This window comes from Callospermophilus lateralis, chromosome X, assembly GCF_048772815.1.
Source record: "Callospermophilus lateralis isolate mCalLat2 chromosome X, mCalLat2.hap1, whole genome shotgun sequence".
NCBI lineage: Eukaryota > Metazoa > Chordata > Mammalia > Rodentia > Sciuridae > Callospermophilus > Callospermophilus lateralis.
In genome coordinates, this window is record NC_135325.1 from 49,855,544 (window position 1) to 49,882,662 (window position 27,119).

Sequence of the window (27,119 nt, forward strand, 5' to 3'; positions counted from 1 at the left end):
CCAAGTTTTCTTTAGTGAGCAGGTATTGCTTTAATATTTTGTAAGCATGATTAAATGATGGTGAGGAGAAGAAAAAAGAGTAGGTGCTTGAAGGGGGCAAGAGTAGAAAAGGATTCTGGGGCCCCAGACTGAGGGGAGGATGTCAGGGAGTTGGGGGCATTTCAGGGATGATCTTTCATCCAATATGTACTTGCTATTCCTGTGCACTGAAGACTTGAAGTGGTGCCTTACAGGCCAGTCATTCCATTTGCGTAGGTAGTGAATGTAATGGAAAATATTTGCCTGAGGATTCCGTGTCACTGTATCTAATTGTATCACTGACTGACTGGTTGCTTAATCTGAAGTCCCAGATCTAAGGGGTCTTGTTTGTTTGTTTTGTTTTTGGTACTGGGGATTGAACCCAGGGGCGCTTAACCACTGAACCACATCCTCAGAGCCCCCTCCTTTATATATATATATATATATATATATATATGTATATATATATATATACATATATATATATGTATATATATATATACATATATATATATATATATATATATATATATTTTTTTTTTTTTTAATTTAGAGACAAGAGAGACAAGGTCTCACTAAGTTGCTTAGGGCCTCGCTACGTTGCTGAGGCTGGCTTTGAACTTGTGATCTCCCTGTCTCAGCCTCCTGACCTGCTGGGATTACAGGCATGTGTCTCCACTCCAGGCCCAGATCTGAGTTCTTGACTCTTCCCTTCTTCTTCAGTATCCTTATCAAATATTTGCTGGTTTCTTTTCAAATTTCCTGGCTATACGCTAAATTGGACAGGGGAGAGGTGGTGTTGATAGTAGAAAAGAGGGAATTTATAAGGAGAAAGCAAAGTTGAGGAAATGAAAAGAAAATGCAAAATCACTGCGACCTGGGGGCGGTGACTAGGGAAGGTTTAGAATTTGCAAGGTCAGTCATTCTAAATCTTTTACCCTGAGATTGAGAGAGCAGGTGGTACTTAACTGAGCCTGGAGAGGCAAGTAGGGTTTGGATAAGCAGGGAGCAAGGGGTGAGGGTGGAAACAGTAGATGGAGGAAGCAAAGTCTCGGGGCCCCTGCTGCCTGAAGGGTTGTGAAGGAATCCCCAGAAGCCAGTAACCTGCGTTACCTGCAGCCTTCTTTCCCAGCCTCTCTCTCCCCCTTTATTTTCAGCTGAGTCTTTGTTGCCTCAGCCTTGTGACCTATGGGCAGTGGGGCCACCAAAGCAGTTATATGATCTCCAGCCCAGTCCTGCCAAGGTCGCCCTACGGTGCTGCTCCTTCCCATCCCGGTTCCCTGCCTGTGGCATTCGCTTCTTCCCAGCGCACCACTGACGCCTCCTTTGCCAAACTCGCAGACTCCCCATTTTAAGAAATAAAGTATCTTAGGGAGTTCTTTCTTGTTTGGTTTCAGTTGGAGTGCAGAGTTTAGTCTGAACCTTTGATAAAAATCTAAGATACAATAAAGACCCGGAAATCCAATTCTTTAGACCTTGAGCGCAAACGTGTCTTTCAGTTTTGAAGTTCCTAAACCTATCCTGCAGAAGAAAGAAAAAACCAGCCTCCTCAACATCCTGTGTGCACAGCAAGTGTGTTAAATTAGAATAGTCACTTGTAGGGTTTCGAAAATAAACCTGAGAGAGCACATTGCCTACTATGACACATTCTCCGCCGCGGGGCTGGCGGCCGAGCCCTGGGGCTGCAGCGCGCAGCTGCCAGGACCCGCAGCACCCGCCCCGCCTCCGGCTCGCGTCTCCAGCAAAGCGTAGGCGGCGCCGTGGCCAGCGACCTGCTGTCTGTGACCGCGCTGGAGGCTCTGGGCCGCCGAGGTCTCCAGGAATTGGGTGGAGGATGCCAGAGCCTCGCGCGGAGGCCACACTGGACTAGGGTGGTAGCGAGCGTCCTCGGGGAAGTTGTGGCGGAGCTGTAGATTGCAGAGGTTTGACTGGCCTTGGCGTGTCGTGGGCTCTGGAGGCCGCTGGAGCCCGGAGTGCTACACCAGACCGGCCGGCCCCAGGCCGGAGCGGTGGGAAGGCTCTGCTGGGCCTGGCACTCGCGCTTCCCACAGCGAGGGTGCATCAGCGTTGGAGCCTTCTTCGTTAGTGGTAAGCAGCACTCCAGTCACTTCTCTGAGGGGATTCAAAACGTGGCGCGATGAGGAGCCGGAGTAACTCGGGGGTCCGACTGGACGGCTATGCTCGACTGGTGCATCAGACCATCCTATGCCATCAGGTAAGTGTGGGGGTGTCTCCTACACTTACTACTACACTACTTCTGGGATCACCGAGCATGTGAAGTGTGATAGACCAGGCAGAGACCCGGGGTGAACCTTCGTGTACGTACATGTGTGTATCTTTAGCAGGTTCTCCTGACCCCTAGCTGGGAAGGCCAAAAAACGGATCCTTAAGGAAAGGTACGTGTTGGGCCTGGAACAGAACCAGAGTCAGGCACCCATAGCCAGGACCCCCTCTGCCCCCTCCCCCATGATGATTTCAGAGTCCTGCACCCCCAAGCCACAGCTGGGATCCAGGAGTAGAGTTGCAAGATGTGTTGATGCTTGTTTATTGACGTCCCCTATCCCGGGTTTGGGCCTCACTTCCTTCCCTTCTACCCTACCACCCCCGTCAGAAAAGAGATAGGGAACAGTTAGCCATTTTAAGACTAGAATATTGTGAAGGTCAAGGCACTTTGTGTGTATGTATACTTTTAATTGTATTTTTTCTACTTCTGTAATTACTACTGTTTTTTGTTGGTGATAGTTAATTCTTTCAAACTAGAAAAGTTAAAACTTTTAATAATGCCCTTTAATAATGCATTTAATGATGCTTTTAATAAATTTATTAATATTATTTAAGTACTTTAACAATAACCTCATTTCAGGCTTGTAAGTAAGTCTTCAGCCAGTTCTTTCCCCAAACTCAAGATAGCATTTGGAAATAGTCCAAACTTTCCATTACAAGATAACTATGTTCTGGGGAGCTAATGAACAGCAGCATGATAACTGGAGTTATTAATACTTTATACTTGAAATGTGCTAAGAGAGTAAATCTTCAGTATTCTCACCACACCAAAGAAAGATAACTAAGTGAGGTGATGTATGTAGTAATTAACTTGATTGTGGTAATATGTGAATCCAGATATCAAATCATCCTGTTGTACATAGTAAATATATACAATTTTTATTTTTAATTATAACTCAATAAAAATGGGGTGGGGAGAGATAGCATTTGTCTGCAATAGTCAGAAGACGTTTCAAAACTTGAATGGGGAAATAGGAGAAAGATAAAAAATGCCCAATAATTAATTCCCTAATTTTGTTCCCTAATATGAACACCTACCTGCCCTCTTTTTCTTGGTCTTACAGAATCCAGTGACTGGCTTGCTTCCAGCCAGCTATGATCAGAAAGATGCCTGGGTCCGAGATAATGTATATAGCATCCTGGCTGTGTGGGGTTTGGGCCTGGCCTATCGGAAGAATGCAGACCGAGATGAGGATAAAGCAAAGGCATATGAACTGGAGCAGGTACGGGAAACAAAAATACAAAGCGATCCAAAGCTGTATGTGGTTGAGTGAGGGAGAGCAAGGATTGAAGAAAATGTAGCCCTTTCTTCACATCCTTGAAATTACATTCCAAAAAGTTTTCCTATATTGTACTAAACTGTTTCTTGGCAGTGGAGACTTGACACTTGTTGATTCAGGGGACGAGGGCACAGTCTGTTCTATTACCATGAAAAATCCTACCCTGGGATCTTAAAATTAATAATCTTCTTTCTAAGTAAATGTATTTTGCAGTTTCCACCATTTTATTCTCATGGACAAGAATGTTTGGGGGCAGATATCTAGTACTTTACTTCATTTTTGAAAAGTATTGATGGTATTTTTATGAGGGTATCTGACACAGATCAGTAGACTTTTTGTACTAAACACAAGTAGACTATTTGTTGATTTTTTATAAAAAATCTGTGGCCTGCTACCTCCCCGCCCCCCACCCCCAGGGGCAAAATGAGGTCAGAGCCAGCAAATGCTTTTATGCCAACTTTTAAGGTACTTCCTCACAGTAAATTAGCATCTTTTATAGAATAATTTATATACTCGGGGAAGTGCATCCTCTTGAATGACCAAAAAAACAGTAATCTGGGCTACAGAAAACTTTTTTTTAATCCCTTTATTTTATTTATTTTTATATGATGCTGAGGATTGAACCCAGCACCTTGTGCATCCTAGGCAAGCACTTTACCACTGAGCCACAACCCCAGCCCTACAGGAAACTTTTAATGTTGAGGTCCTCTGCTGTCAGTTGTAAGATACAGTGAGGTTCTTTCTACACCAACCATTTTTTACCATGGTCTCCCTCAGATTTAGGCAATCTGAGCTTAAGTATTCATTTATAAATCAGAATATTGATATTTGTTTTTTTAAGAGCACCAACATATCATGGAGTTGCAATTCTCGGCAATAAGAAAAGTCTCACTGTTGTCCTCAGCAACAGCAGGCATTTGTTATTCCTTCAAGCCACTATTGAAAGAAACTTATATCCATGCCCCAAAAAGTTAGTTTTTGCTGTAGTTCAGGAGGTACAGATCAATGTTTCTATGACCTTTATAGAATTAATACCATTGTGGAAATTTGGAAAATACAGGAGAGTATTTTAAAAAAAATCACATGCAAATTACCCCACCTCAAATCTTATATCCTCTTCGGAGTATTTGCTATTTTGATTGCAATACTTTGTTTCTTTATTGTTTTGTTTTGCTAGAAATTAATATGAGCAGAACTGAAATGACATGCCTGGTACAATTTGACCAACTCTTTTCAATGCTTTAAAAAAAGAGATGTGTTTTCTCTCTGTTGAACAATCATTATGCAGAGTTGACATTTGTCCTTACTGGGCCCAGGTAGAAAGAATTTTATAGAGGAAGAGAGGAAAAGTAGGGATACATTAAATTGCCCATTCTGAAATTTTCATGATCCATTCTGTAACTTTTTAGAGTTTTATTAGTGTATTATAGTTATACATAATAGTAGGGTTCATTGTTACATTCATATATGCAAATAACATAATTTGCTCCATTTAATTCACCAGTACTTCCCTCCCCACATTATGTAACTTTTCACATAGCTGAAAATATTTTTCACATAACTCCAATAATAACTTTAGAATGTTTCAAAAAATATGGAAATAGGAAGCAAATTTAAAAAAAGTTTCTGTGGGAAATTCTAGAATTCTTTTCTTTTTTTTCTTTTTCTTTTTTTTTTTTTTTTTTTTGGTACCAGGGATTAAACTCAGGGACACTAGACCACTGAGCCACATCCCTAGCCCTGTTTTGTATCTTATTTAGAAATATGGTCTCACTGAGTTGCTTAGGGCCTCACTAAGTTGCTGAGGCTGGCTTTTAACTTGCAATCCTCCGGCCTCAGCCTCCCAAACTTCTGGGATTACAGGTGTGTGCCACTGCACCTGGCAGAATTCTAAAATTTCTATGAATTTACATTGTAGATCAAAACAGATTTTATTATCATTTCATTATTTTTTTTCAAACTTGATTCAGCATTAATCTAGACCATCTCTGTAGAATCACAGATAGCAAACATTTTCAGCATTATAGGTCACTCATTGTCTGATTAACTCAACTGTGTATTTTAACACAAAAGAGCCAGAGATCATATACAAACAATGAACATGGTTATGTTCTAATAACATTTTATTTACAAAGCTAGCTATGGGTTGGATTTGTCCTTGATCTAGATGAGTGGTTCTGAACTTTGAATATACATTGGAATTATTTGGGAAGCTTTTTGGAAATACTTTTACTAGATCCCATCTTAGAACAATTTTTTTAAAACGCTGTAAGTAGAGATTACAGACATCAAATTTTTAAATCACCCAGGCAATTCTAATGTATAGACAGATCTAATGTAGATAAATCAGGTAATGACTTTACTATGGGCAATAAATAAACATAAATTAAATCCAATAAATCCATAGGTTAAATTCCCACCTAATGCCAACTTTTTGTTATGGTGTGGATTTTACCAAAATAATGATTATTAACCATTTATGCCATTCTGACTCTCACCTTGGTTTTTTTCTGATAAATAATGTCAAGAACTGAAGAGAATTCTAAGAAAAGTGTTTAAGCAACTTCCATATTCTAGATTGAGAATAGAATTATGGACTTCCATGTTATTTGTTGTTGTTTTTTGTGCTGGGAATTGAACCTAGCTGCTGTTAACCACTGAGCCACATCCCCAGCCCTCTTTATTTTTATTTATTTAAAAAATAAATATTTAAATATTTAATAAATATTTTAAAAATCTTTTAGTTGTTGATAGTCCTTTATTTTATTTATTTTTATGTGGTGCTGAGGATTGAACCCAGTGCCTCACACATGCTAGGTGAGTGCTCTACCACTGAGCCACAACCCAAGCCCCCCCCCTTTATTTTTAATTTGAGACGTGGTCTCATTAAGATTGTTAAGACCTTGATAAATTGTTGAGGCTGGCTTTCAACTTGTGGTCCTCCTGCCTCAGCCTCTGGAGTCACTGGAAATACAGATGTGCACCACCATGTCTGGTGGACATGTATATTTTTACAAATGTCCCTTTCTCTTGGCACATAGATAAGTCTATAGCCATAAAAAATCATATAAATAAAGGTTTCTATTTGGTTGCCTCAAGGTTTCTGTTCTTTGTGTAGTCTCTTTTTTCTCGAGTCATTAACACTCACCTTTATGACAATCACTTCCAAATCTTCATCTTTAACTCTGACCTCCCTTTAATTTCAAGCCCCCTTTTTCAATTATCTGCTCATTATTTTTGCCTGTATATCCTGTGGCTCCTTAAACTGAATGTGTCCAAAATCTCACCTTCCCCACTAAAACCAAAGAAAATAAAATACCAAGCAATAGCACCTCACCAAAACTCCCTTTTTCTCTTAATAGTGTCTTCATTTTGCCAATCAACCTGGCAGCATTATTTGGAGTATTTCTCACAGTATGTTCCATTGAATACTAGGCCAACTAACTAAGATTGAGGCTATGTTAAAAAGTAGGTTTCTATGCTCCTTAATTTCTCAGAGCCTTTGATGTACTTATGTGTGTTTTGAATCTAAGGTGGTAGTGAATTTTATAGTCTTTCTAGAATTTCTTGGACTAATGTTCTATAATACAGTGCTTAATAAGTACTGCCTGTAAGGTGATTTTTTATTTGTTCTTTCCAGATATACATGACAGTAGAGTGTATTTTGTCATATTATATGTACATGGAGTATAACTTTTTCTACTTACGATCCCATTCTTGTGGTTGTACATAATATGGAGTTTCACTGGTGGTATATTCATATATAAACATAGGAATGTTATGTCCAATTCATTCTACTGTCTTTCCTATTCCCATCCCCCTTTGTCTAATCCACTGAATTTCCATTCTTCCTTCTGCTTATGGTATGTTAGCATCTGCATGTCAGAGACAACATTCAGCCTTTGGTTTTATGAGATTGGCTTATTTCATTTAGTATGATAGTCTTCAGATCCATCCATTTACTGGCAAAAGTCATGAAATCATCCTTTTTATGACTGAGTAATATTCCAGATATGCCACATTTTTTTTTATCCATTCATCTGTTGAAGATACGGTATCTAGGTTGGTTCCATAGTTTAGCTATTGTGAGTTGAGCTGCTATAAACATTGATATGGCTGCATTAATACAGTATGCTGATTTTAAGTCCTTTGGGTGTATACTGATGAATGGGAAATGGTGATTTCATTCCTAGTTTTCTGAGGAATATCCATATTGCTTTCCAGAGTGGCTGCACCAATTTGCAGTCCCACATCCTCGCCGACAATTATTGCTACTTGTATTCTTGATAATTGCCATTCTGACTGGAGTGAGATGAATTCTCAGTGTAGTTTTAATTTGCATTTCTCTAATATGTAGAGATCTTGAACATTTTTTCATATATTTCTTGACCGTTTGCATTTCTTCTGTGAAGTGCCTGCTCAGTTCCTGTAGGGTGATTTTTGAGTTGTTGCTCTTGCTTGTTTGATACATGCAAATGAAAGATAGTTGATTCTTTCAATTTCTCTATAGAGTCCATTCTCTTTCCCTTCTGCTTCAACCCTAACCTAAACCCTTATCACCTAATAGTGTTGTGAAAACCATACTTACATTATGCTATTTCCATCCTTAACAGTCCTTCTGTAACTCTTTTTTTCCCTACAAGTAAAGTCCAAGTTGTCTTGGCTGGTCTTGAACCTGTGTACCTCCTGCCTCAGCCTCCCAATTAGCTGGGATTACAGGCATGTACCATCATGCCCAGTTAGTAGATTAGTTTTCAGAGATGTCCTGAAGCCACCTCTGAGCCAGCATTCCCTGAGGTAACCTGGTTCAATTTCTTCTGACTGCAAACCATAAAACTTCTTAGAGAAATGTAGAAGCTGTTCAGTGCTGTGTTCTAAAACATATTGCCTACCCATGCTGCTACTCATGGGCCCTTCTGATTTCATGTAGTATACAGTTGTTGACAGAATTTAGGTATGTTGTGATTGGAAAACGAACTATTTTAGAAATTGTCAAGGTTTAGTAAGAGATACTGATGATGAGGAGTTCATAACCAGTCACAGTGGCACATGCCTATGGCAGGAAGATTACAAATTTGAGGTTCAGCATGAGCTACTTAGCGAGACCCAGTCTCAAAATTAAAAAATGCTGGGGGTGTAGCTCAGTAGCAGAGCACCCCTGGGTTCAATCCTCAGTACCACACTCCCCCCCGACCAAAAGAGGACTTAAGAAGCCTATGACTTTTTTTTCATGGAGAAGGAGTTGAGTCATACTAACAATTTTCCTTTATGCTTACTCTGAATTACAATTCATTCATTTTTTTTAGGTAACATGTTCAGATAAACATTTCTATAGAATTTTAATTTTTCACTGGTTTAGAAAAGTCATGTCGTGTGAAGCCTTTGTAGGTTATAAGATGTTTTAGAATATCTCCAGAGCTTTATGATTTCTTTTTAGTTGACTTGCGTTTTTCTCCAGGTGGAAGGAATGTCCTCTACTAGTTACTTTTACATAAATCTGTCATAGCATAGACTATTATTTTTTAACTTGAAGGCATCAGAAACTGTAGCTTTTGATTCCATTTTTAGCTGCAATCTGCCTTTCTGTGTACCTATAAAGTAAATGCCATGTGAATAGGAACCCAGGATAGGGTTACTTGTTCTCAAAAGGTCATGTACCAACTGCAGTTGCTGAGCAAGTGTTTTTCTCATCTAGGCATGTTTATAACGGTCTTGTTTCCATTTATTTCTGCAGAGTGTAGTGAAGCTGATGAGGGGACTGCTGCACTGCATGATCAGACAGGTATGAAGTTGCGAACAACTTGCTCTCTAATAAAAGCACATTGTAACAATATCTCTACCCCTTAGGGAATGTATATGGCTTTTTTTTTCAACTTCACAAGTAGTATACTCTAATTTTAGAAAATTTGGAAAATCAATGAGAAAATGTCATCCGTAATCCCACCACCAGACTCCCTCCAAGATATTTCATTCCAATCTTTTTTTTTTTTCTCCCTTATACAAGGGATTTGAAAAAAATGTGTTCCATCATTACTGTTCATGCAGTTACATATACTGGGTAGAAGATGGTATAAGCCTAAAATCTCTCATATGAAACTCTTGGGGCCCTATCAATTTTAGAGTTAAGATTTTTTTCAGATCTTTAAAAGATAGTGCAATACATATACCATATATTTATTTTATGCCTCCAGTGGATTCAGGACAGCACTGTTTAATCAAAAACATATCTCTGAAGGGAAAAATGCCTTTTCACATCAATTGGAGTAAAGTCCAAAAATAGCTTTATGTCAATCTGAACCTGGTGTTGCCACTAAATGAACTTTGATGCAAAACTTAAGTGAGATAGCTTTTCAAAGTGTTTTAGATTTTAGGAATGGATATAAAGAATTTTGGACTTCAATAATTTATAATTCCTGACCTTGAGTGAAGTTGAGCATCCTTTCATGTTCAGATGGAAAATTTGCAATTCCTTCCCTATAGGTCCTTTGCCTATCTTTCTTTTAGATTGCCTCTTTCTTGTCTACTGAGGAGGTTTTGTACATTATGGACATCCTTTGTCACATGCATTGTGAACATTTTAACAATCTACTATTTGTCTTTTGAGTTTATGATATTTTCTTTGTACAAAAGTACTTTATTTAAAAATTGTTTCATTTTAGATCTTAAAAAATGTTGCAGACATTGAATCTGACTTAATTTTCTGAAGATCAAAGTTATGCTTCATTAGAAGAATAATGGAGATCTAGATGGATAAAGTAATTGCTCATTGACACACAACAAATCTAAAGTAGAAAGAAATTTATTCCAGATTTCTGAACTTTCTTTTAGTACTCTGTTTATTGGATAGGTATTATTTTCTCTTTCCCTATCTTTACTACTGTTTTTAAAATATGGACACAATATTTTATTTATTTTTATGTGGTGCGAGGATCGAACCTAGTGCCTCACACATACAAGGCAAGCACTCTGCTGCTGAGCCACAACCCTGACCCCTCTTTACTACTTTTTTATACTTTAAATATTTGAACTTTCTACTCGAATACATAGTTTTAATGTCTCTAATTTCCAAACCATATTTAAGGTATAATAAGTAGTATCATATGTCAGAAGCATAAATATTCAAATCTAAGTTTCAAGAACTAAGTCTTTCAGTTGTCCCTTGCCCAGTGTTTCTCATCTGAACTTTGTGTGTGTGTGTGTGTGGGGGGGGATTGTGAGCTTGGATTGAACCCAGGGTCTCATGTATGCTAATCACATACTCTACCACTGAACTACCTCCCTGATCCCCATGTTTCCCTTCTGATCTCTAGTTTCAGCTTCTGTCATACCTGTCACTCTTTCTCTGACCAGTTCTTTTCATTACTACTTCAAAACATGACCCCTTGACCTATTTTTCCTCAAAATTAATACCCTCCCACTTCCACACACCAGGTATCCCATCAGGAACAAATGTGTAAACTGAGTTATCTCTTACTAAGCTGTTCTTAATCAGAACATTTTGAATCTCATTTTATATCTATAATGTAGCAAAGCAACCATCTAAAGAGTGAGAGGCAGTGAACAGGAAATAGGTGTTTTTGACTATTTGGCATTGTTTTCTAAATTGCCTAAAATTGAAAAATTAAATTGCCTATATTGAAAAATAACAATAACGGACTTCCCCAATTATGGAAAAAGAAGTAACAGTGTATTTTAAATATTCATAATTGCCCAAAGACTGAGTACAATAATGTATGTTAGAGCATTACAGAAGTGTGGCATATAGGTTCATTTTTCTGAATATCCTTCTACTGTTTTTGTTTTATTTCAGGTGGATAAAGTAGAGTCCTTCAAGTATAGTCAGAGTACTAAGGATAGCCTTCATGCCAAGTACAATACCAAAACCTGTGCTACTGTAGTGGGTGATGACCAGTGGGGACACCTGCAGTTGGATGCTACCTCTGTATACCTGCTCTTCTTAGCACAAATGACTGCCTCAGGTCAGTACAAAGAGAGAAGTAGTGTAACTCCCTGAGCTTGGAGCACTTGCTCTGGCACACTTGGCTTCTCCAAAGGTATTGACCAAAAAAATAAAATAGCTGTTGACATTGCTCAAAGAAGCATATTGGAAACAAATGACAGTTTGCAAATTTTATACAGATTCTTTGAGGACTAGTTAATGTTTTATTATATTGAGATATAATAAGTCTGGGGTACTAATTAATATTCTTTTAAAATGAGAACCAAGAAGTTTGAGGTAGATCTTCTTTAGATAGGTACTTTTATTATTTATTAATTCTTAGATACCAGGAAATGGAAAGGAAGGGCTAGGTTTATTTATTGTTCTCATATTGTATGGATAAGCACCTACTGTACATACTCTTTATGAATGTTATGAAATACATCTATCTTTAGGGATCTGCTTTATATTTACAGAATTGTCTTAGGGATCAGAATCCATTTTTTATTGAATTATACACTCTTTTCAGGTGATTTTGCTGTTAGATTTAGCTACTTGACCTGGAAATGGAAAATGTAATAAATAATATAATTCCCTTAATTTATCCTACATTGGGAGGAGCAAGGAATCTCATTATATCAAGTATATGAATTTAATGAGACATTTGACAGATGATAGTGAGTCAGTTAATGTACTTCTCACAATACCTACCATATTTTTGTATGTGTGGTGTGTGGGATGGAACTAAGAGCCCTGCAGGTACTAAGCAAGCACTGAACTATAACCCTAGAAATACCACATTTTTGACATTTCTTCTTATCTGATTACAGAGATCTCTAATACTAAGGTCATCCAAGGTAGGAATGCCCTCAGAATTCTTTTCTCCTTTTCTTGCAGAAACACATCTCTGGTGATAAACCCTTCTTCTTTTACTATAGAACATATATCCCAGAGCCGATTAAACTTTTCTCAAAATTATGAATTTGTTATCCACATAGTCTGTCCTTTTGGAGGAAAATTTTTTTCTTGGATAAATATAAAATATTTAGGTTTTTGTTGTTGTTACTGAGATTGCACTCAGGGACACCTGAACACTGAGCCACATCCCTAGCCCTACTTTTGTATTTTAATTAGAGACAGGGTCTCAATGAGTTGCTTAGTGCCTCACTTTTGCTGAGGCTGGCTTGAATTTGTTATCCTCCTTACTCAGCTTTCTGAGCCTCTGGGATTATAGGCATGCACCACTGCATCCAGCTAGTTTTATTTCTTTTAATAGAAATGCTATAATTTCTATTTTCATATTTATTTTTTAATTTGGTAGTGGAGATTTAACCCAGGGGTACTATTCCACTAACTACATCTCCAGCACTTTTTATTATTTATTTTGAGACAGGGTTTCACTAAATTGTTTAGAAACTCACTAAATTGCTGAGGCTGGCTTTGAATTTGTGATTCTCCTGACTCAGCCTCCCCAGGGGCTGTGATAACAAGTGTGTACCTCCATGCCCAGCTCTAGTATTATTTTAATACCAACTCTGGAGTGTTTTGTTTTGTTGTTTTTTGCAAAGCAAATAGGTGGTTTTTCTTTTTTCTTTTTTTTTTTCTGGTACCAGGGATTGAACTCAGAGGCACTCTGCCACTGAGCCACATCCCCAGCCCTATTTTGTATTTTATTTAGAGACAGGGTCTCACTGAATTGCTTAGTGCCTCTGTAAGTTACTGAGGCTGGCTTTGAACTCATGATCCTCCTGCCTCAGTCTCCAGAGCCACTGGGATTACAGGCATGCACCACTGCACCCAGCTGTGGTTTTTCATTTTGAGCTCAGAATAAAAACAGAAACATGAAAAGGCTTATAAGAATGTTTGTTGATTCCTGGTTTAACATTTGATTTTTAATGCACTCAGCTCACTTGATAGATTCTTGGAATAAGGTGGATGTTATTTGATCAGGTCTTTGATAAATAAATAGGAGTAAGAAATTTACAAGTAAAGGAATAGTATGAGTACCACATAGAAATTTGAAAGGTTCAGGCCATCAAAGTAAGGCTAGGTCTGTTCTATGTTTAGGGTGTAAGTTATGTCTGGAAAATGGCAAAATATGAAGCTAGAAAGTTGGGCCTAGCTATCTGAGGACAGGTAAATAGTTCTGACTTTAGTCTGCAATCAGTGGAAAAACATTTAATATAGATAAAGGAAGTTTCAAATGATTCACTCTAGTAGCAAGAAGGATAGATTGGGTTGGGGAATAAAATTAAGATGGAAAGCTTGAGAGGAAGTTAGTGAAATACTTTTAGCAAGAAGTGATTACAGAACCTTTGCTAGGCAGTTGCCTTGAAAATGGAAAGTGCTTAAGTGAGATATAATTGGTAGAGTATGAAAGTTCTTCATAGACTATTTAGTAATACTATGCATGTTTCTGAATACTTAATCTGAACCTTGATTAAGACAGAATCTGACTGCAACTTACATAATGGTAGTATAAAGAGCTTCATGGATCTTCCCCCAGCAAAGCAATCACAAATGCTAAAAATTATTTTCAGAAAACTAACCCTTTTAAGTCACTGGAAATTGTCCAAAGGACATAGAACAAGTGGAGAAACACTCCAGCAAACGTCCTAAATCTTGGTAAAAGCAGTGAGGAACTGTGGCTTCTGAGTCTCAATCTACTCCCTCCTCCACTCCAAATCAGCATGACAGAATTATTATTCAAGGTAGGTATAGCCAAAATCCAAATCCTCCTCTACTCTCAGCTCCAGATCAGTGCTACTGTATGTCTTTAAGAGAGGTAGACTGCCATAATTTTTCATCCTCCTCACTCATGTTTTAGAAGCTCTAGTCCAAGCAATGTCCTTGTTTAGAAGTCTGGAGCTCACCTCCTCTTCACTCCTAGCCCCTTGTAGAATGGAATCTTTTCCCTAGGCAGGGTAAGGGGAGAATACTAATATCTGATTGCCTTCAGTCTACCTCTCTATTAGGACAGATGTTTAACACTGGGAGAGAAAAGCTGACAAGCTCATAGGCTACCACTCGTGCTTAGTACTCAGTTTGTAAAGAAGAAATATCACTCCAAAAGGTATGGATTACTGTTCTCACCAACAGTTCTAGACCACTGGCTTAGGGGGAAAGGCAAACTGTAAGTACCAAACATCTTAGCTCTTCCAAAGAGAACTGACTTTTTTGGAACAAGTGTGAGAAAGTTCAAGCCTAAGGGTGATTTCAAAAAACAATGTAGAATTTGATTCTAAGCAATAGAGAAGACTAGTTGTTCATTAAGAGTGAAAAGCTAAACCAAAGAGTAGCTGAAAGTTTTAATAGAACCAAGTTTTAAGAGAACCAAGGTAGGAGTCTCCCTAGTGTTGGAACAAGTCTCAAAGACTTGACTCAAAGATTATCTGAAGAGGGGCCTGAATTTAATTAGATGAGACTGTGATGCAGTTTATAGGATATTGTACCAAAGAGTACAGAAATCAGTTGGAATCATTGGAGGCAGAAGCATAACAGATTAAGAGACAGTCAATGAGTCACCTGCTAAAATACCATCTTCCCTGTGATAGTGCACCTGCCCAATTCCTCTCTGAGGATTATGAGAGACTGCATACTTTGGAGATAATAGATTTCACTGAAATAGTCCATCCAGGAAACTAAATAAATAAACAAAAATAAGAGAGAATAATGTATCAGTATCTAGAGTTCTCACAACATATTATCTAAAAATATCCCTTTTCAACAAAAATTAATGAGATAGGCAAAGCAATAAGAAAGTGTTAGCTATCCACAAGAAAAAACAGGTAACAGAAATTACCTTTGAAAGGGCACATATGTTGGATCTAGGAGATAAAGATTTCAAAATACTCATAAAATATTCACAAATCTGAAGGAAACCATGCTTGAGGAAAAAGCAATAGACCAACAGAGATTCAATCTCAAGGACAGAGAAAAAATCATTTAAAAAATGAATAGAAGACTGGGGTTGTGGCACAGTGGTAGAGAACTTGCCTTGCATGTGTGAAGCACTGGGTTCCATTCTTAGCACCACATAAAAATAAATAAAATAAAGGTCCAACAACAACTAAAATAATTTTTAAAAAAATGAATAGAACCTCAGAGAAGTGTAGAATATGGAAAAACCATGAAGTAAGCTTTACCAGTTTTGTAGGCATCCCTCAGTACTGTCAGGTCAACAAGCAAAATTAGCTATTAAAACTGTAAAACACTATATTAGTCTGCCATAACAGAATCCCACAGAATAAGTGGCATAAGCAACAAGAACTTATTTCCTCTCAGTTTTGGAGTTTCAAAGTCCAAGTTCAAGGATGGCAGAGTTGGATTCTGGTAAGACCTCTCTTCTTGGGTTGCAGATGACTGCCTTCTCACTATGTCCTCACATGGCCTTTTCTCTCAGTCTAGTCCCATACTGGGAATTGAACTCAGTGGTGCTCAATCACTGAGCTACATTTCCTGTCCTTTTTCTTTTTCTTTTTTTTTTTTTTTAATTTGAGACATGGTCTCACAAGCTTGCTAAGGCTGGCCTCAAACTTGCAATCCTTCAGTCTCAAAATCCTGAGTTGCTGGGATTATGTGCCCCCACATAGGATTTTCTGTGTGAGCATTCCTGGTGTCTTCCTCTTCTTATAATGATACAGGTCATATTAGATTAGGACAATACACCAAAATGGCCATATTTATCTCTTTAAATACCCTGCTGCCAAATACAGTCACATTGTCAGTTAGGCCTCAATATATGATTTGTGAGGGGGTGACATAATTCAGTCCATGATAAACACTTAAAGAAAATATAGGAGTAAATCTTTCTGATCTTGAGTTAGACAAAGTCCTCATAGATATGACACAAAAGCATAAATAGTTAAACTAAAGAAAAAATTGATAAATTGGTATTTGTTGAAATTAAGAACTTTTTATGCTTCAAAGGACTCCTTCAGGAAGTAAAAAAAAATTAATCCATGACAGGAGAAAATAATTACAAATATATCTGATAAGGTACTTATATCTAGAAGAAAGAACTTGACAACTATTAAAAAGATCAATAACCTAATTCAAAATGGCCAAGATATCTGAATTGACATTTCTCCAAAGAAGATGTTCAAATAACCAATAAATACACAAAAGACACTGAACATCATTAGTCAGTAGAAAAATGCAGATCGATACTACAATGAGATACTACTGCACACCCACTAGAATTACTGTGGCCAAAAACACAGATAATATCAAGTGTTGCTGGGGGTACACAGAAATGGGAGCCCTCATACACTGCTGACAGAAATTTACAATGGTATAGCCCCTTTGGAAAACAATCTAATAGTTCCTCAAAAAGTTAAAAAGAATTACCATATGATCCAGTAATTTTGCTCCTAAGTTCATGGATACCCAAGAGAAATTAAGACTTCAGAGCTGGGAATGTAGCACAGTGGTAGTTCTTGCCTAGCATACTCAAAGCCCTGGGTTCAATTCCTAGTACTGAAGAAAAATGAAAAAGGAAAAAGAAAACATATGTTCATGCAAAAAGTTTATACATGAATATTCATAACAACATTATTTATGATAGCCAAAAATTAGAAACATTCCAAATGCCTATTAACTAATGATTGGATAAATAAAATGTAACTCATCTACACAACAGAATAGTTTTAGCAATACAAAATAAAATACTGATACATGCCAAAACAGATAAACCTTGAAAATGTTTTGCTCAATGAAAGAACCCAGACAAAAAGGCCACCGATTACATGTTTTCATTTACGTAAGTGTTCAATGACGCAAATCTATAGAGACAGAAAGTAAATTAGTGACTACTTAGGCTATGAGGCAAGTATTGAAAATAAATGGGGAAAAACTGCTAAGGGGTACAGGGTTTCTTTTGTGGGTGATGAAAATGTTCTAAAATTAATTATGCTGATGGTTTGCACAACTGTGCATACAAGAAAATTCATTAAATTATATATACTTAGAATGGGTAAGTTACATGGTATTTGAATTATTTATTAAGCTGAATTTTTGTTTGTTTGGTTTGGTTTGGTTTGGTTGTAGTGGTGGGTTTTGTTTTGTTTTGTTTTGTACCAGGGATTGAACCCAGGGGTGCTTTACCACTGATTTACATCCCCAAACCTTTTTGTTTTTATTTTGAGACAAGGTCTCACTAAGTTACTTAGAGCCTCACTAAATTGCTGAGGCTGGCTTTGAACTTATGATTCTCTTGAATGAGCCTCCAGAGTCACTGGGATTACAGGCATGCACCACTGCACCCGGCCTCAAGCTGTTTTTAAAAATGAAGGAGAAACTAGGCACAGTAGTGCACAACTATAATCCCAGCTACTTAGAAGGCCAAGTCAGGAGGATCTCAAGTTGGAGACCAGCCTGGGCAATTTAGTGAAAATGTCTCAAAATAAAAAAGGACTGGGAATATAGCTCAGTGATTGAGCTTTTGCCTAGCATGCAAGAGGCCCTGGGTCTAATCCCCAGTACTGGAAAAAATGAAGGAGAAAGAGGCTTAATGTTAGGTAAATGCAGGTCAATCTATAAATTGAGTAGATTTAAGTTTAATCCATAGAACAAACTCTGTTCTTGGAGCCCCACATGCTTTAGAATGCTTTATGTAGCATAGTTGCCTTGGCCCAATTCAGCCTACCTCAGTTCATGTGTACTCACCTCTGCACTCTGGATTCAATAAGTTGTGCCTTAGATCTACAGAAGGGACAGGATCCAGAGGGCCTGTGCATAGGGTCTTGTTTCAATGAAAGAACCCAGAGAGATTGGATTTCAAGAGATTGGATTTCTTCCTTGGTTAACAAAATTGTTTAACACATTTTGAATATCTGCAGTTTAGTACTCTAATACTGTTCACTGTACTTTGTAAGATACTTTTAAGAATGCTAAGATATGGTTCTTTTCCTAAAATTCAGGTACACATTTATAATACAGAGTAGAAAATAAGTTCTTAAGAGCAAGAAAAATGCAGCTCTATAAAGTACAAAAGAAGGGAATCAATGATGGAATCACAGAGGAAATAGCAATTGAACCGAGGCTTAAAAATACAGTTGGGTTTCAAGATGTGGAAAGGAGGGAAAGGCTGTTTAATCAGAGAATATCATGAGCAAAGGGACAGATGGGAGAAATGTGTGGACTTTATACAGTATAGTGATTAGTTAGCTGTGATACTAAGAGATGACCAAGACCTGTTTCACATTTGCCTTCTCACAGTCTCTGTTCAATCATGTTGGTATATGAAAAGTGACAAGATGAAGCTGTGAAGCTGATGTCCAATGCCACTGTCTCTCTTTTTCTTGTATCCTTCTATTCAATAAGTTAAGGTTATTACTGCTACAAGAAAGATGTTTGCTGCTGCAGCTACCCTGTACTGTGGTTGCTATTTTGACAGAACTATGAATCAGGAGAAGTTTACATTTTGATGGTACTAAATCATATAGTCCTTTTTAGTTCTAAAGTTACATAGCTCCGATTTAAAATATCTGTCAGTAGATAAAATGTTTATATAAAAAATGTGAAAGCATAAAATTGCCAGAAATATTCATAGGATAAAATTATTTTATAAAATTTTCTGAGAAGGAAAATATACTACAGGGTGAGCATTTCTAATATGAAAAATTCAAAATCTAATATGCTCCAAAATCCAGAACTTTTTGAGTGTCAACATAATGCAACAAATGGAAAAGTTCACACTTAACCTCCTGTGACAAACAGGTGGCAATCAAAATGTAGGCTGCTAAATATTGTATAAAATTACCTTCAGGCTCTGTATATAAGGTACATGAAACAAATGTGAAAGGCATATATGAAACAAATGAATATTGTGTTCAAACTTGTGTCCCTTCTCTGAGATATTTCATTATGTATGTGCAAATATTCCAAAATATGAAATCTGAAACACTTCTGGTCCAAAGCATTTCAGATAAAGTGATACTCAACCTAAAAAAATAAAAATTCGAACAAAGTAGAAAAGATACTTGGAATATATATGATGGGAAAAAGATTAATTTCCTTAATATTCATTAAAATATCAGTGACAGAAACAAAAAAGAATAGAAAATGTAGTTCTGTGTTAAGCTGTATATATCAATAAACCAGAAGGACCAGTAATTCAATGGAATTCCATGAAGAATATGCCCAAACAGTTCTTTGGAAAAGAAATATGAATGGCTTATACTAAAAGATTCAGTATCTTACTCATAATAAAAGAACTGCAAAATTAAACTAAAGGAATATTCTATTTTGTATTTTTTAGAATAGGGCAAAGATCAAAATCTTTTTTGCCATTTTAATTTTTGTTTTTTCTTTTTTTCAATATTTTATTTTATATTTTAAATTTACATATGACAGCAGAATGCATTATAATCCATATTACACATACAAAGCACAATTTTTCATATCTCTAGTTGTATACAAAGTATATTCATACTAATTTGTGTCTTTATACATGTACTTTGGATAATGATGTCCATCTCATTCCACCATCATTTATAACCCCCTTACCCCTCCTTTTCCCTCTCACCCCTCTGCCCTATCTAGAGTTCATCTATTCCTCCCTTGTTCCCCCTCCCTACCCCACTATGAATCAGGCTCTTTATATCAGAGGGAACATTCTGCATTTGTTTTTTGGGATTGGCTAACTTCACTTATCATTATCTTCTCCAGCTTCATCCATTTACCTGCAAATGCCATGATTTTATTCTCTTTTATTGCTGAGTAATATTCCATTGTGTACATATACCACATTTTTTTTTATCAATTCATCTACTGAAGGGCATCTAGGTTGGTTCCACAGTTTAGCTATTGTGAATTGTGCTGCTATAAACATTGATGTGGCTATGTCTCTGTAGTATGCTGTTTTTAAGTCCTTTGGGTATAGACCGAGGCGAGGAATAGCTGGGTCAAATGGTGGTTCCATTCCCAGTTTTACAAGGAATCTCCAAACTACTTTCCATATTAGCTGCACCAATTTGCAGTCCCATCAGCAGTGTATGAGTGTACCTTTTCCCCCACGTCCTCACCAACACATTGTTGTTTGTATTCATAATAGCTGCCATTCTGACTGGAGTAAGGTAAAATCTTACAGTAGTTTTGATTTGCATTTCTGTAATTGCTAGAGATGATGAGCATTTTTTCATATATTTGTTGATTGATTGTATATCATTTTCTGAGAGGTGTCTGTTTAGGTCCTTAGGCCATTTATTGTTTGGATTATTTGTTTTTTTGGTGTTTAGCTTTTTGAGTTCTTTATATATCCTAGAGATTGGTGCTCTATCTGATGTGTGAGGGGTAAAAATTTGCTTCCAAGAAGTAGGCTCTTTATTCACCTCACAGATTGTTTCTTTTGCTGAGAAGAAATTTTTTAGTTTGAGTCCATCCCATTTATTGATTATTAATTTTAATTCTTGCACTGTAGGGTCCTATTAAGGAAGTTGGGGCCTAATCCGAAATGATGGAGATTAGGGCCTACTTTTTCTTCTATTAGATGCAGGGTCTCTAGTTTTATTCCTAGGCCCTTGATCCACTTTTAGTTGAATTTTGTGCATAGTGAGAGATAGGATTTTAATTTCATTTTGTTGCATATGGATTTCCAGTTTTCCCAGCACCATTTGTTGAAGAGGCTATCTTTTCTCCAATATATGTTTTTGGCACCTTTGTCTAATATAAGATAATTGTAATTTTGTGGATTAGTCTCTGTGTCTTCTATTCTGTACCATTGGTCTACCAGTCTGTTTTGGTGCCAATACCATGCTGTTTTTGTTACTATTGCTCTGTAGTATAGTTTAAGGTCTAATTTAGTGATACCACCTGCTTCACTCTTTCTGCTATTGCTGTAGTATTCTGGGTCTCTTATTTTTCCAGGTGAATTTCATGACTGCTTTTTCTATTTCTATGAGGAATGCCATTGGGATTTTGATTGGCATTGCATTAAATCTGTATAGTGTTTTTGGTAGTATGGTCATTTTTATAATATTAACTCTGCCTATCTGGGGCTGAGGTTGTGGCTCAGTGGCAGAGCACTTGCCTCCCACATGTAAGTCACTGGGTTTGATCCTCAGCACCACATTAAAAATAAATTCACAAAATAAAGATATTGTGTTCATGTATAACTTAAAAAAAATTTAAAAATTCTGCCTATCCAAGAGCAAGGTAGATCTTTCCATCTTCTAAGGTCTTCTTTGATTTCTTTCTTTAGGGTTCTGTAGTTTTCAATATATAGATCTTTCACCTTTCATTGATTCCTAAGTAATTTATTTTATTGAGGCTATTGTAAATGGGGTAGTTTTCCTCATTTCCCTTTCTGAGGATTTGTCACTGATATACAGAAATGCATTTGATTTATGGGTGTTGATTTTATATCCTGCCTCATTGCTGAATTCATTTGCTAATTCTAAAAGTTTTCTGGTGGAACATTTTGGATTTTTCCCTGTAATCCCATCTACTCCTGAGACTGAGGCAAGAAGATAAAAAGTTTGATGCCATCTAGACCCTGTCTCAAAAAAGGAAAAGTTTTATTAGTGTTTTATTGTTATACATACTATTGGGGTTCATTTTGACATAATTGTACAAGCATGGAGTATAATTTGTTCCACTTCAGTCCCCAGTACTTCCCCTTTCCTTTTCCTCCTCCCTCCCCCTGTTCCACTTCCTCTCCTCTACTGGTCTTTTATTTTTTTGTTAAAGGGCTGGCCATATAGCTCAATGGTATAGCACTTGCCTACTATGCACAATGCTCTTGATTTAGTTCCCAGTACCTGAAAAAAAGAGAAAGGAGAATGAAATATTTGACAACGTTTTTACATCATGCTTCTAAGAATGTTAGAAGAATTTTTTTCTTTTCCATTCCCAAGCTGCCCCCTCCTCCCCACCCTTTTTAGATTTTTTTTTTTTTTTTTTTTGGTACCAGCAATTGAACCCAGAGACACTTGACCACTGAGCCACATCCCCAGCCCTATTTATTTATTTATTTATTTATTTATTTATTTATTATTTTGAGACAGGGTCTCACTGAATTGCTTAGGGCCTCACTATGTTGCTGAGCCTGGCTTTGAACTTGTGATCCTCCTGCCCCAGCCTCCCAAGTCACTGGGGTTTTAGGTGTGCATCACCATGCCTGGCTCCCAAGCACTTTTAAAAATGTATTTTTCCCCTAGACCTACTCACTGTAGATACACTCATTACTCAGAAAACTGCAAATTCTGAACTTGGTATAACATGACACAGCTGGTAGATATAATCATTTCCACTGAACCAACCTAATTTTGCTACAAAATGTGGATATAAAATCCTGTTGAAATAAAATATTTTTCTATCAGGAAAATATGAGAAACTTTAACATTCAGCATCTACAATTAACACAATTTTCACATCTTCTAACTGCTTATTTAAAGACCAGAAAGGAAAAAGCAAGCTTCCTTATTCTTCAATTCTGACATAATTTCTTAGTCTAAATAGAGCTTTAGACAATATGCATGCAGTAATATTTTTGTTACAAATGATGTATTTAAAATTTAATTGTTTATTTTGTACATATAAACATTTTTAGCACTCAGGATTTGATAGTTTTCTATAAAATTTTATGAAATATATCCTCCCATTTTCTACCTTATTTAATGACTTTGCTTTTATATACAACTTTTTAAATTATATAAGTAGTACCTATTTATTATAGAATACTATAAAATTACAAAGATGTCTAAACAAGAAGAAAATAAGGCTACTTTGAATCTTGACACCAAAGAAAATGACTATAAACATCTTTCTAGTTTTTTTTTTTTTAGTTTTAGTTCTGTTTTGGTGGTGAAATGGGGGAGAAAAAGATTTTTTAGTAAAAAAAAAGGATCTTATTTTTCATATTAGGAGATAGTATAGCTTCTGGGTTAGGAATTCAATCTCTAAAGTGAAACAGAAGTCTACAGTCAACTGAGTCATTGTTCCACTCTTTATTAGTTATGTGAAATAGTTAATCACTCTAAATTTAATGGAGACAATAGAAGTACCCATCTGTTAAGGTTGCTATAAAAATTATTCATGCAAACATTCCATATGTAATCTATAATTGTCTTTGAGTATCTTACATTTAGAATAACTAATTTTTACTCAAAATACAGCTTGAAGTTCTTAATATCATCATTTTATCCACTTTATGTTTTGCTTAGTGTTTAGACTCCTTCACACTCTGTTTTGAAATAATTGTCTTTATCATTTTGTATATTTAAGTACATTATAAATTAGATACCTAAAGTATCAGGAATCAGAGTTTCTATAAAAACCTATAAATAATAGTTAAAATGTTTCCTGTTTCCTGTTAAAATATACTCACATCTCACTTAATTGGAGACTAGCCTAGGATTGATTTGTGATCTTTTCTTTTTTTATGGTTACAAATCAAAATGTCTTCTATTTTTTCCTAAGCCAGAGTGGATTACCTGGAAGCAGTGAGCACTTCACCTGTATGGCTGCCTATCAAACTTGTAGTGCTAATTGACTAGCTATATATCTTTTTTCTCTTTTTTCTTAGGACTTCATATCATCCACAGCCTAGATGAAGTCAATTTCATACAGAACCTTGTGTTTTACATTGAAGCTGCATATAAAACTGCTGTAAGTAGCTCATTTTGGAGTGGGTTTTAAACACATGATGGTTTTGTTTTTAAAATACTAGACAATCCATCCCTTCTCTTAATGCTGTCCCTCATAGTGAACTAATCTAAAAAGACTTCTGGCAGAAATTGTATTCAGTCTCTTTCCACAGGGTTCAGATACTATAATCTCAAACTTTCTGATATCTTATATCATGTGTTGGTAAATCTGGGGCTAAATTATGATCTTATTTTAATGGTTTAAAGTCATAAATGGGAGCAAGATGTCTAGGGAGAATTATGAACCAGTTAGCTATGTAGAAATAAAATTTGCTCATGTGTTTAATGTTATCTGTAGGTATTAATTTAGCATACAAAAAGGTTTTTTTTCTTACACCTACCATATGAGGTAACTTCATATTAATTCATTATATATAACATACTCTCTATATAAAATGTTACATTAGACACTATACAGGAATGTGGGGGTTTTTCCTCCTTTGTTCTAACATAAACAGTTTGTTGTTCTTGTTATTGTTTATTGAAGCTTTATTTATAATCTCCCAAACTGGAAATAATGTAAATGACCATCAACAGATAAATAGGTAAACAAATTGCAGTCTACCCATAAAATGGAATATTGTTCAGCAATATAAAGGAATGAACTATGACATCCATGAACAATATGAATGAATCTTAATAAAATTATGCTTAGTGAAAGAATTAGACACAAATTTATATACTCTATGATTACACTAATACAAAATTCTGGGAATCTATAGTGATAGAAAGCAGATATGTATAGTGATAGAAAGCAAGGGCAGAGGGAGAGATGAATTACAGTGGGTATGAAGAGCCTGGGAGAGGGATGGGCTTGTGGCCCAGTGGTAGAGAGAGCACTTGCCTAGCACGTGTGAGGCACTGGGTTCAATCTTCAGCACCACATAAAAAATTAATAAATTAAGGTCATTGTGTGCATCTACAACAATAACAACAAAAATTTTTAAAGAGACTGGGGATTTTGCAAATGATCATTTTTATGATGACAGTTTCAGACATTTAAACGTAGGATAAAACCAAATTTTACAGTTTAACTGTAGTTTTTTTGTATAGCAGTTATACCTCAAAAAGGATATATAAAGTTATTAGTATTTGAAGAATGCATAAGTGTAATTGCTGTGGGACCATGCTAAAGACACTGCCAGTCATTTTCTGACCTCCCCTTTGCTCTTTCAGTTTCTTACTAACCACCCTCCTCCTTTGTGGCCAACACATTTTTTTCTTTAGTGGAGCTGGGGATAGAACCCAGGGCCTCATACATGCTAGGCAAGTGCTCTGCCACTGAGCCACAACCTCAGCCACCACATCATTTTTAAACATTTTTGTTAACTGTTCCATTATCCTTCTAAGAAATTTAATTAAAAATGAAAGTGTTTATAATTTCTGGTGCTCTTTATTCCTTCATGTACATTCAAATTTCAAACTGGTACTATTCCTTTTGCCTAAAGAATTTCCTTTAACATTTCTTGGGTCTGATGGTGATGAATTATTTCAGCTTTTATATGCCTTTAATTTTACCTTTACTTTTGACAGATATTGTTACTAGATATAGAATTTTCTGTTGACAGTGTTTTTGTCTTTCAGCACTGAAAAAATTTGTTTCTTTATCTTCTTATTTGTATTGTTTCTCATGAGGACTTTGTTATCCTTGTCTTTTGTGCTCACTACATAATGAGCCTTCCTATACCTCTGCTGCTTTTTAAGAATTTCTTCTTCATGTGTGAATATATAATAATTATAATGATCCAGTAAAAAAGATCTAAAAAATAGAGTTCCTTCTTATTACTGACATTAAGTATTCTGATTATAGTGTTCCTTGCTTTAGTTTTCTTCATGTTTCTTGTGCTTAGTTTACCTTCATGAATCTGTGGATATATAATTTTCACCGAAAATTTTCAGCAAATACTTCTTTGTATACTCTTTATTTTGTGCCCTATTTATAGGGACTCCAGTTACATATATATTGGACCACATGATGTTGATCCACAGCTCACTGATACACTGTTTATTTTTTAAATTATTTTTTTGCTTTCTCTTTCTCATTTTGGATAGTTTCTATTGCTGTGTCTCAACTTCACTAATCTTTTCATTCACAATGTCTAATTTGTCATGAATTCTATCCAGTGTATTTTTCATCTTAAAAAGTTTTATTTCTAGCCAGGCACAGTGGTGCATGCCCATAACCCCAACAGCTGGGGAGGCTGAGGCAGGAGGATTGGGAGTTGAGAGCCAGCCTCAGCAACATAGCAAGGCCCTAAGCAACTCAGCGAGACCCTGTCTCTAAGTAAAATATTTAAAAAAGGCTGGGGAGGGCTGGAGTTGTGACTCAGTGGTAGAGCACTTGCCTGGCCTGTGTGAGGCCCTGGGTTTGATCCTTAGCACCACAGATAAATAAATAAAACAAAAGATCCATTGACAACTTAAAAAATTTTAAAACAGGATTGGGAATGTGGCTTAGTGTTTAAGTGCCTGTGGGTTAAATCCCTAGTACTAAAAAAAAATGTTTCATTTCTAGAAGTTCATTTTGGTCCTTTTTGTATCTTCCACATGTCCACTTAACTCTTTAAACTCATGGAATACGATTATACTAAATATTTTAATGTCTTTGTCTAAGAATTCTAAAGTCTGTCAGTTCCAGGTTGTTTTCAGTTGATGACATTTCTCTCATTAATTGGTTGTATTTTCCAGCTTCTTTGCTTGCCTAATAATTTTTTACTGGATGCCAGATATCATATATCTTACCTTGCTGCATCCTGAATGTTTTTGTTCTTCCATACATACTCTTGATCTTTGTTCTAAGATCTACTTAAGTTAGTTGGAAATAGTTTGATCCTTTATTTCTTTTTTATAAAATTTTAGTTGTAGGTGGACACAATATATTTATTTTATTTTTATGTGGTGCTGAGGATCAAACCCAGTGCCTCACTCATGTAGGCTCACATTCTACCACTG

General features: G+C 36.4%; 1 protein-coding gene across 5 annotated transcripts in view; it reads left to right on the forward strand.

Moving 5' to 3' along the window:
- The first annotated feature begins 1,750 nt into the window (after window positions 1-1,750).
- The window catches only part of Phka1 (phosphorylase kinase regulatory subunit alpha 1), a 107,312-nt gene continuing 81,943 nt past the window's right edge, over window positions 1,751-27,119 (forward strand). For all 5 annotated transcript variants that reach the window (XM_077107451.1, XM_077107452.1, XM_077107453.1 and 2 more), the window contains exons 1-5: window positions 1,751-2,233; window positions 3,366-3,524; window positions 9,316-9,363; window positions 11,392-11,560; window positions 24,047-24,129. In XM_077107451.1, the coding sequence (XP_076963566.1) occupies window positions 2,156-2,233; window positions 3,366-3,524; window positions 9,316-9,363; window positions 11,392-11,560; window positions 24,047-24,129 (537 nt within the window). In that variant the 5' untranslated portion in view covers window positions 1,751-2,155. The remainder of the gene's footprint in view (window positions 2,234-3,365; window positions 3,525-9,315; window positions 9,364-11,391; window positions 11,561-24,046; window positions 24,130-27,119) is intronic.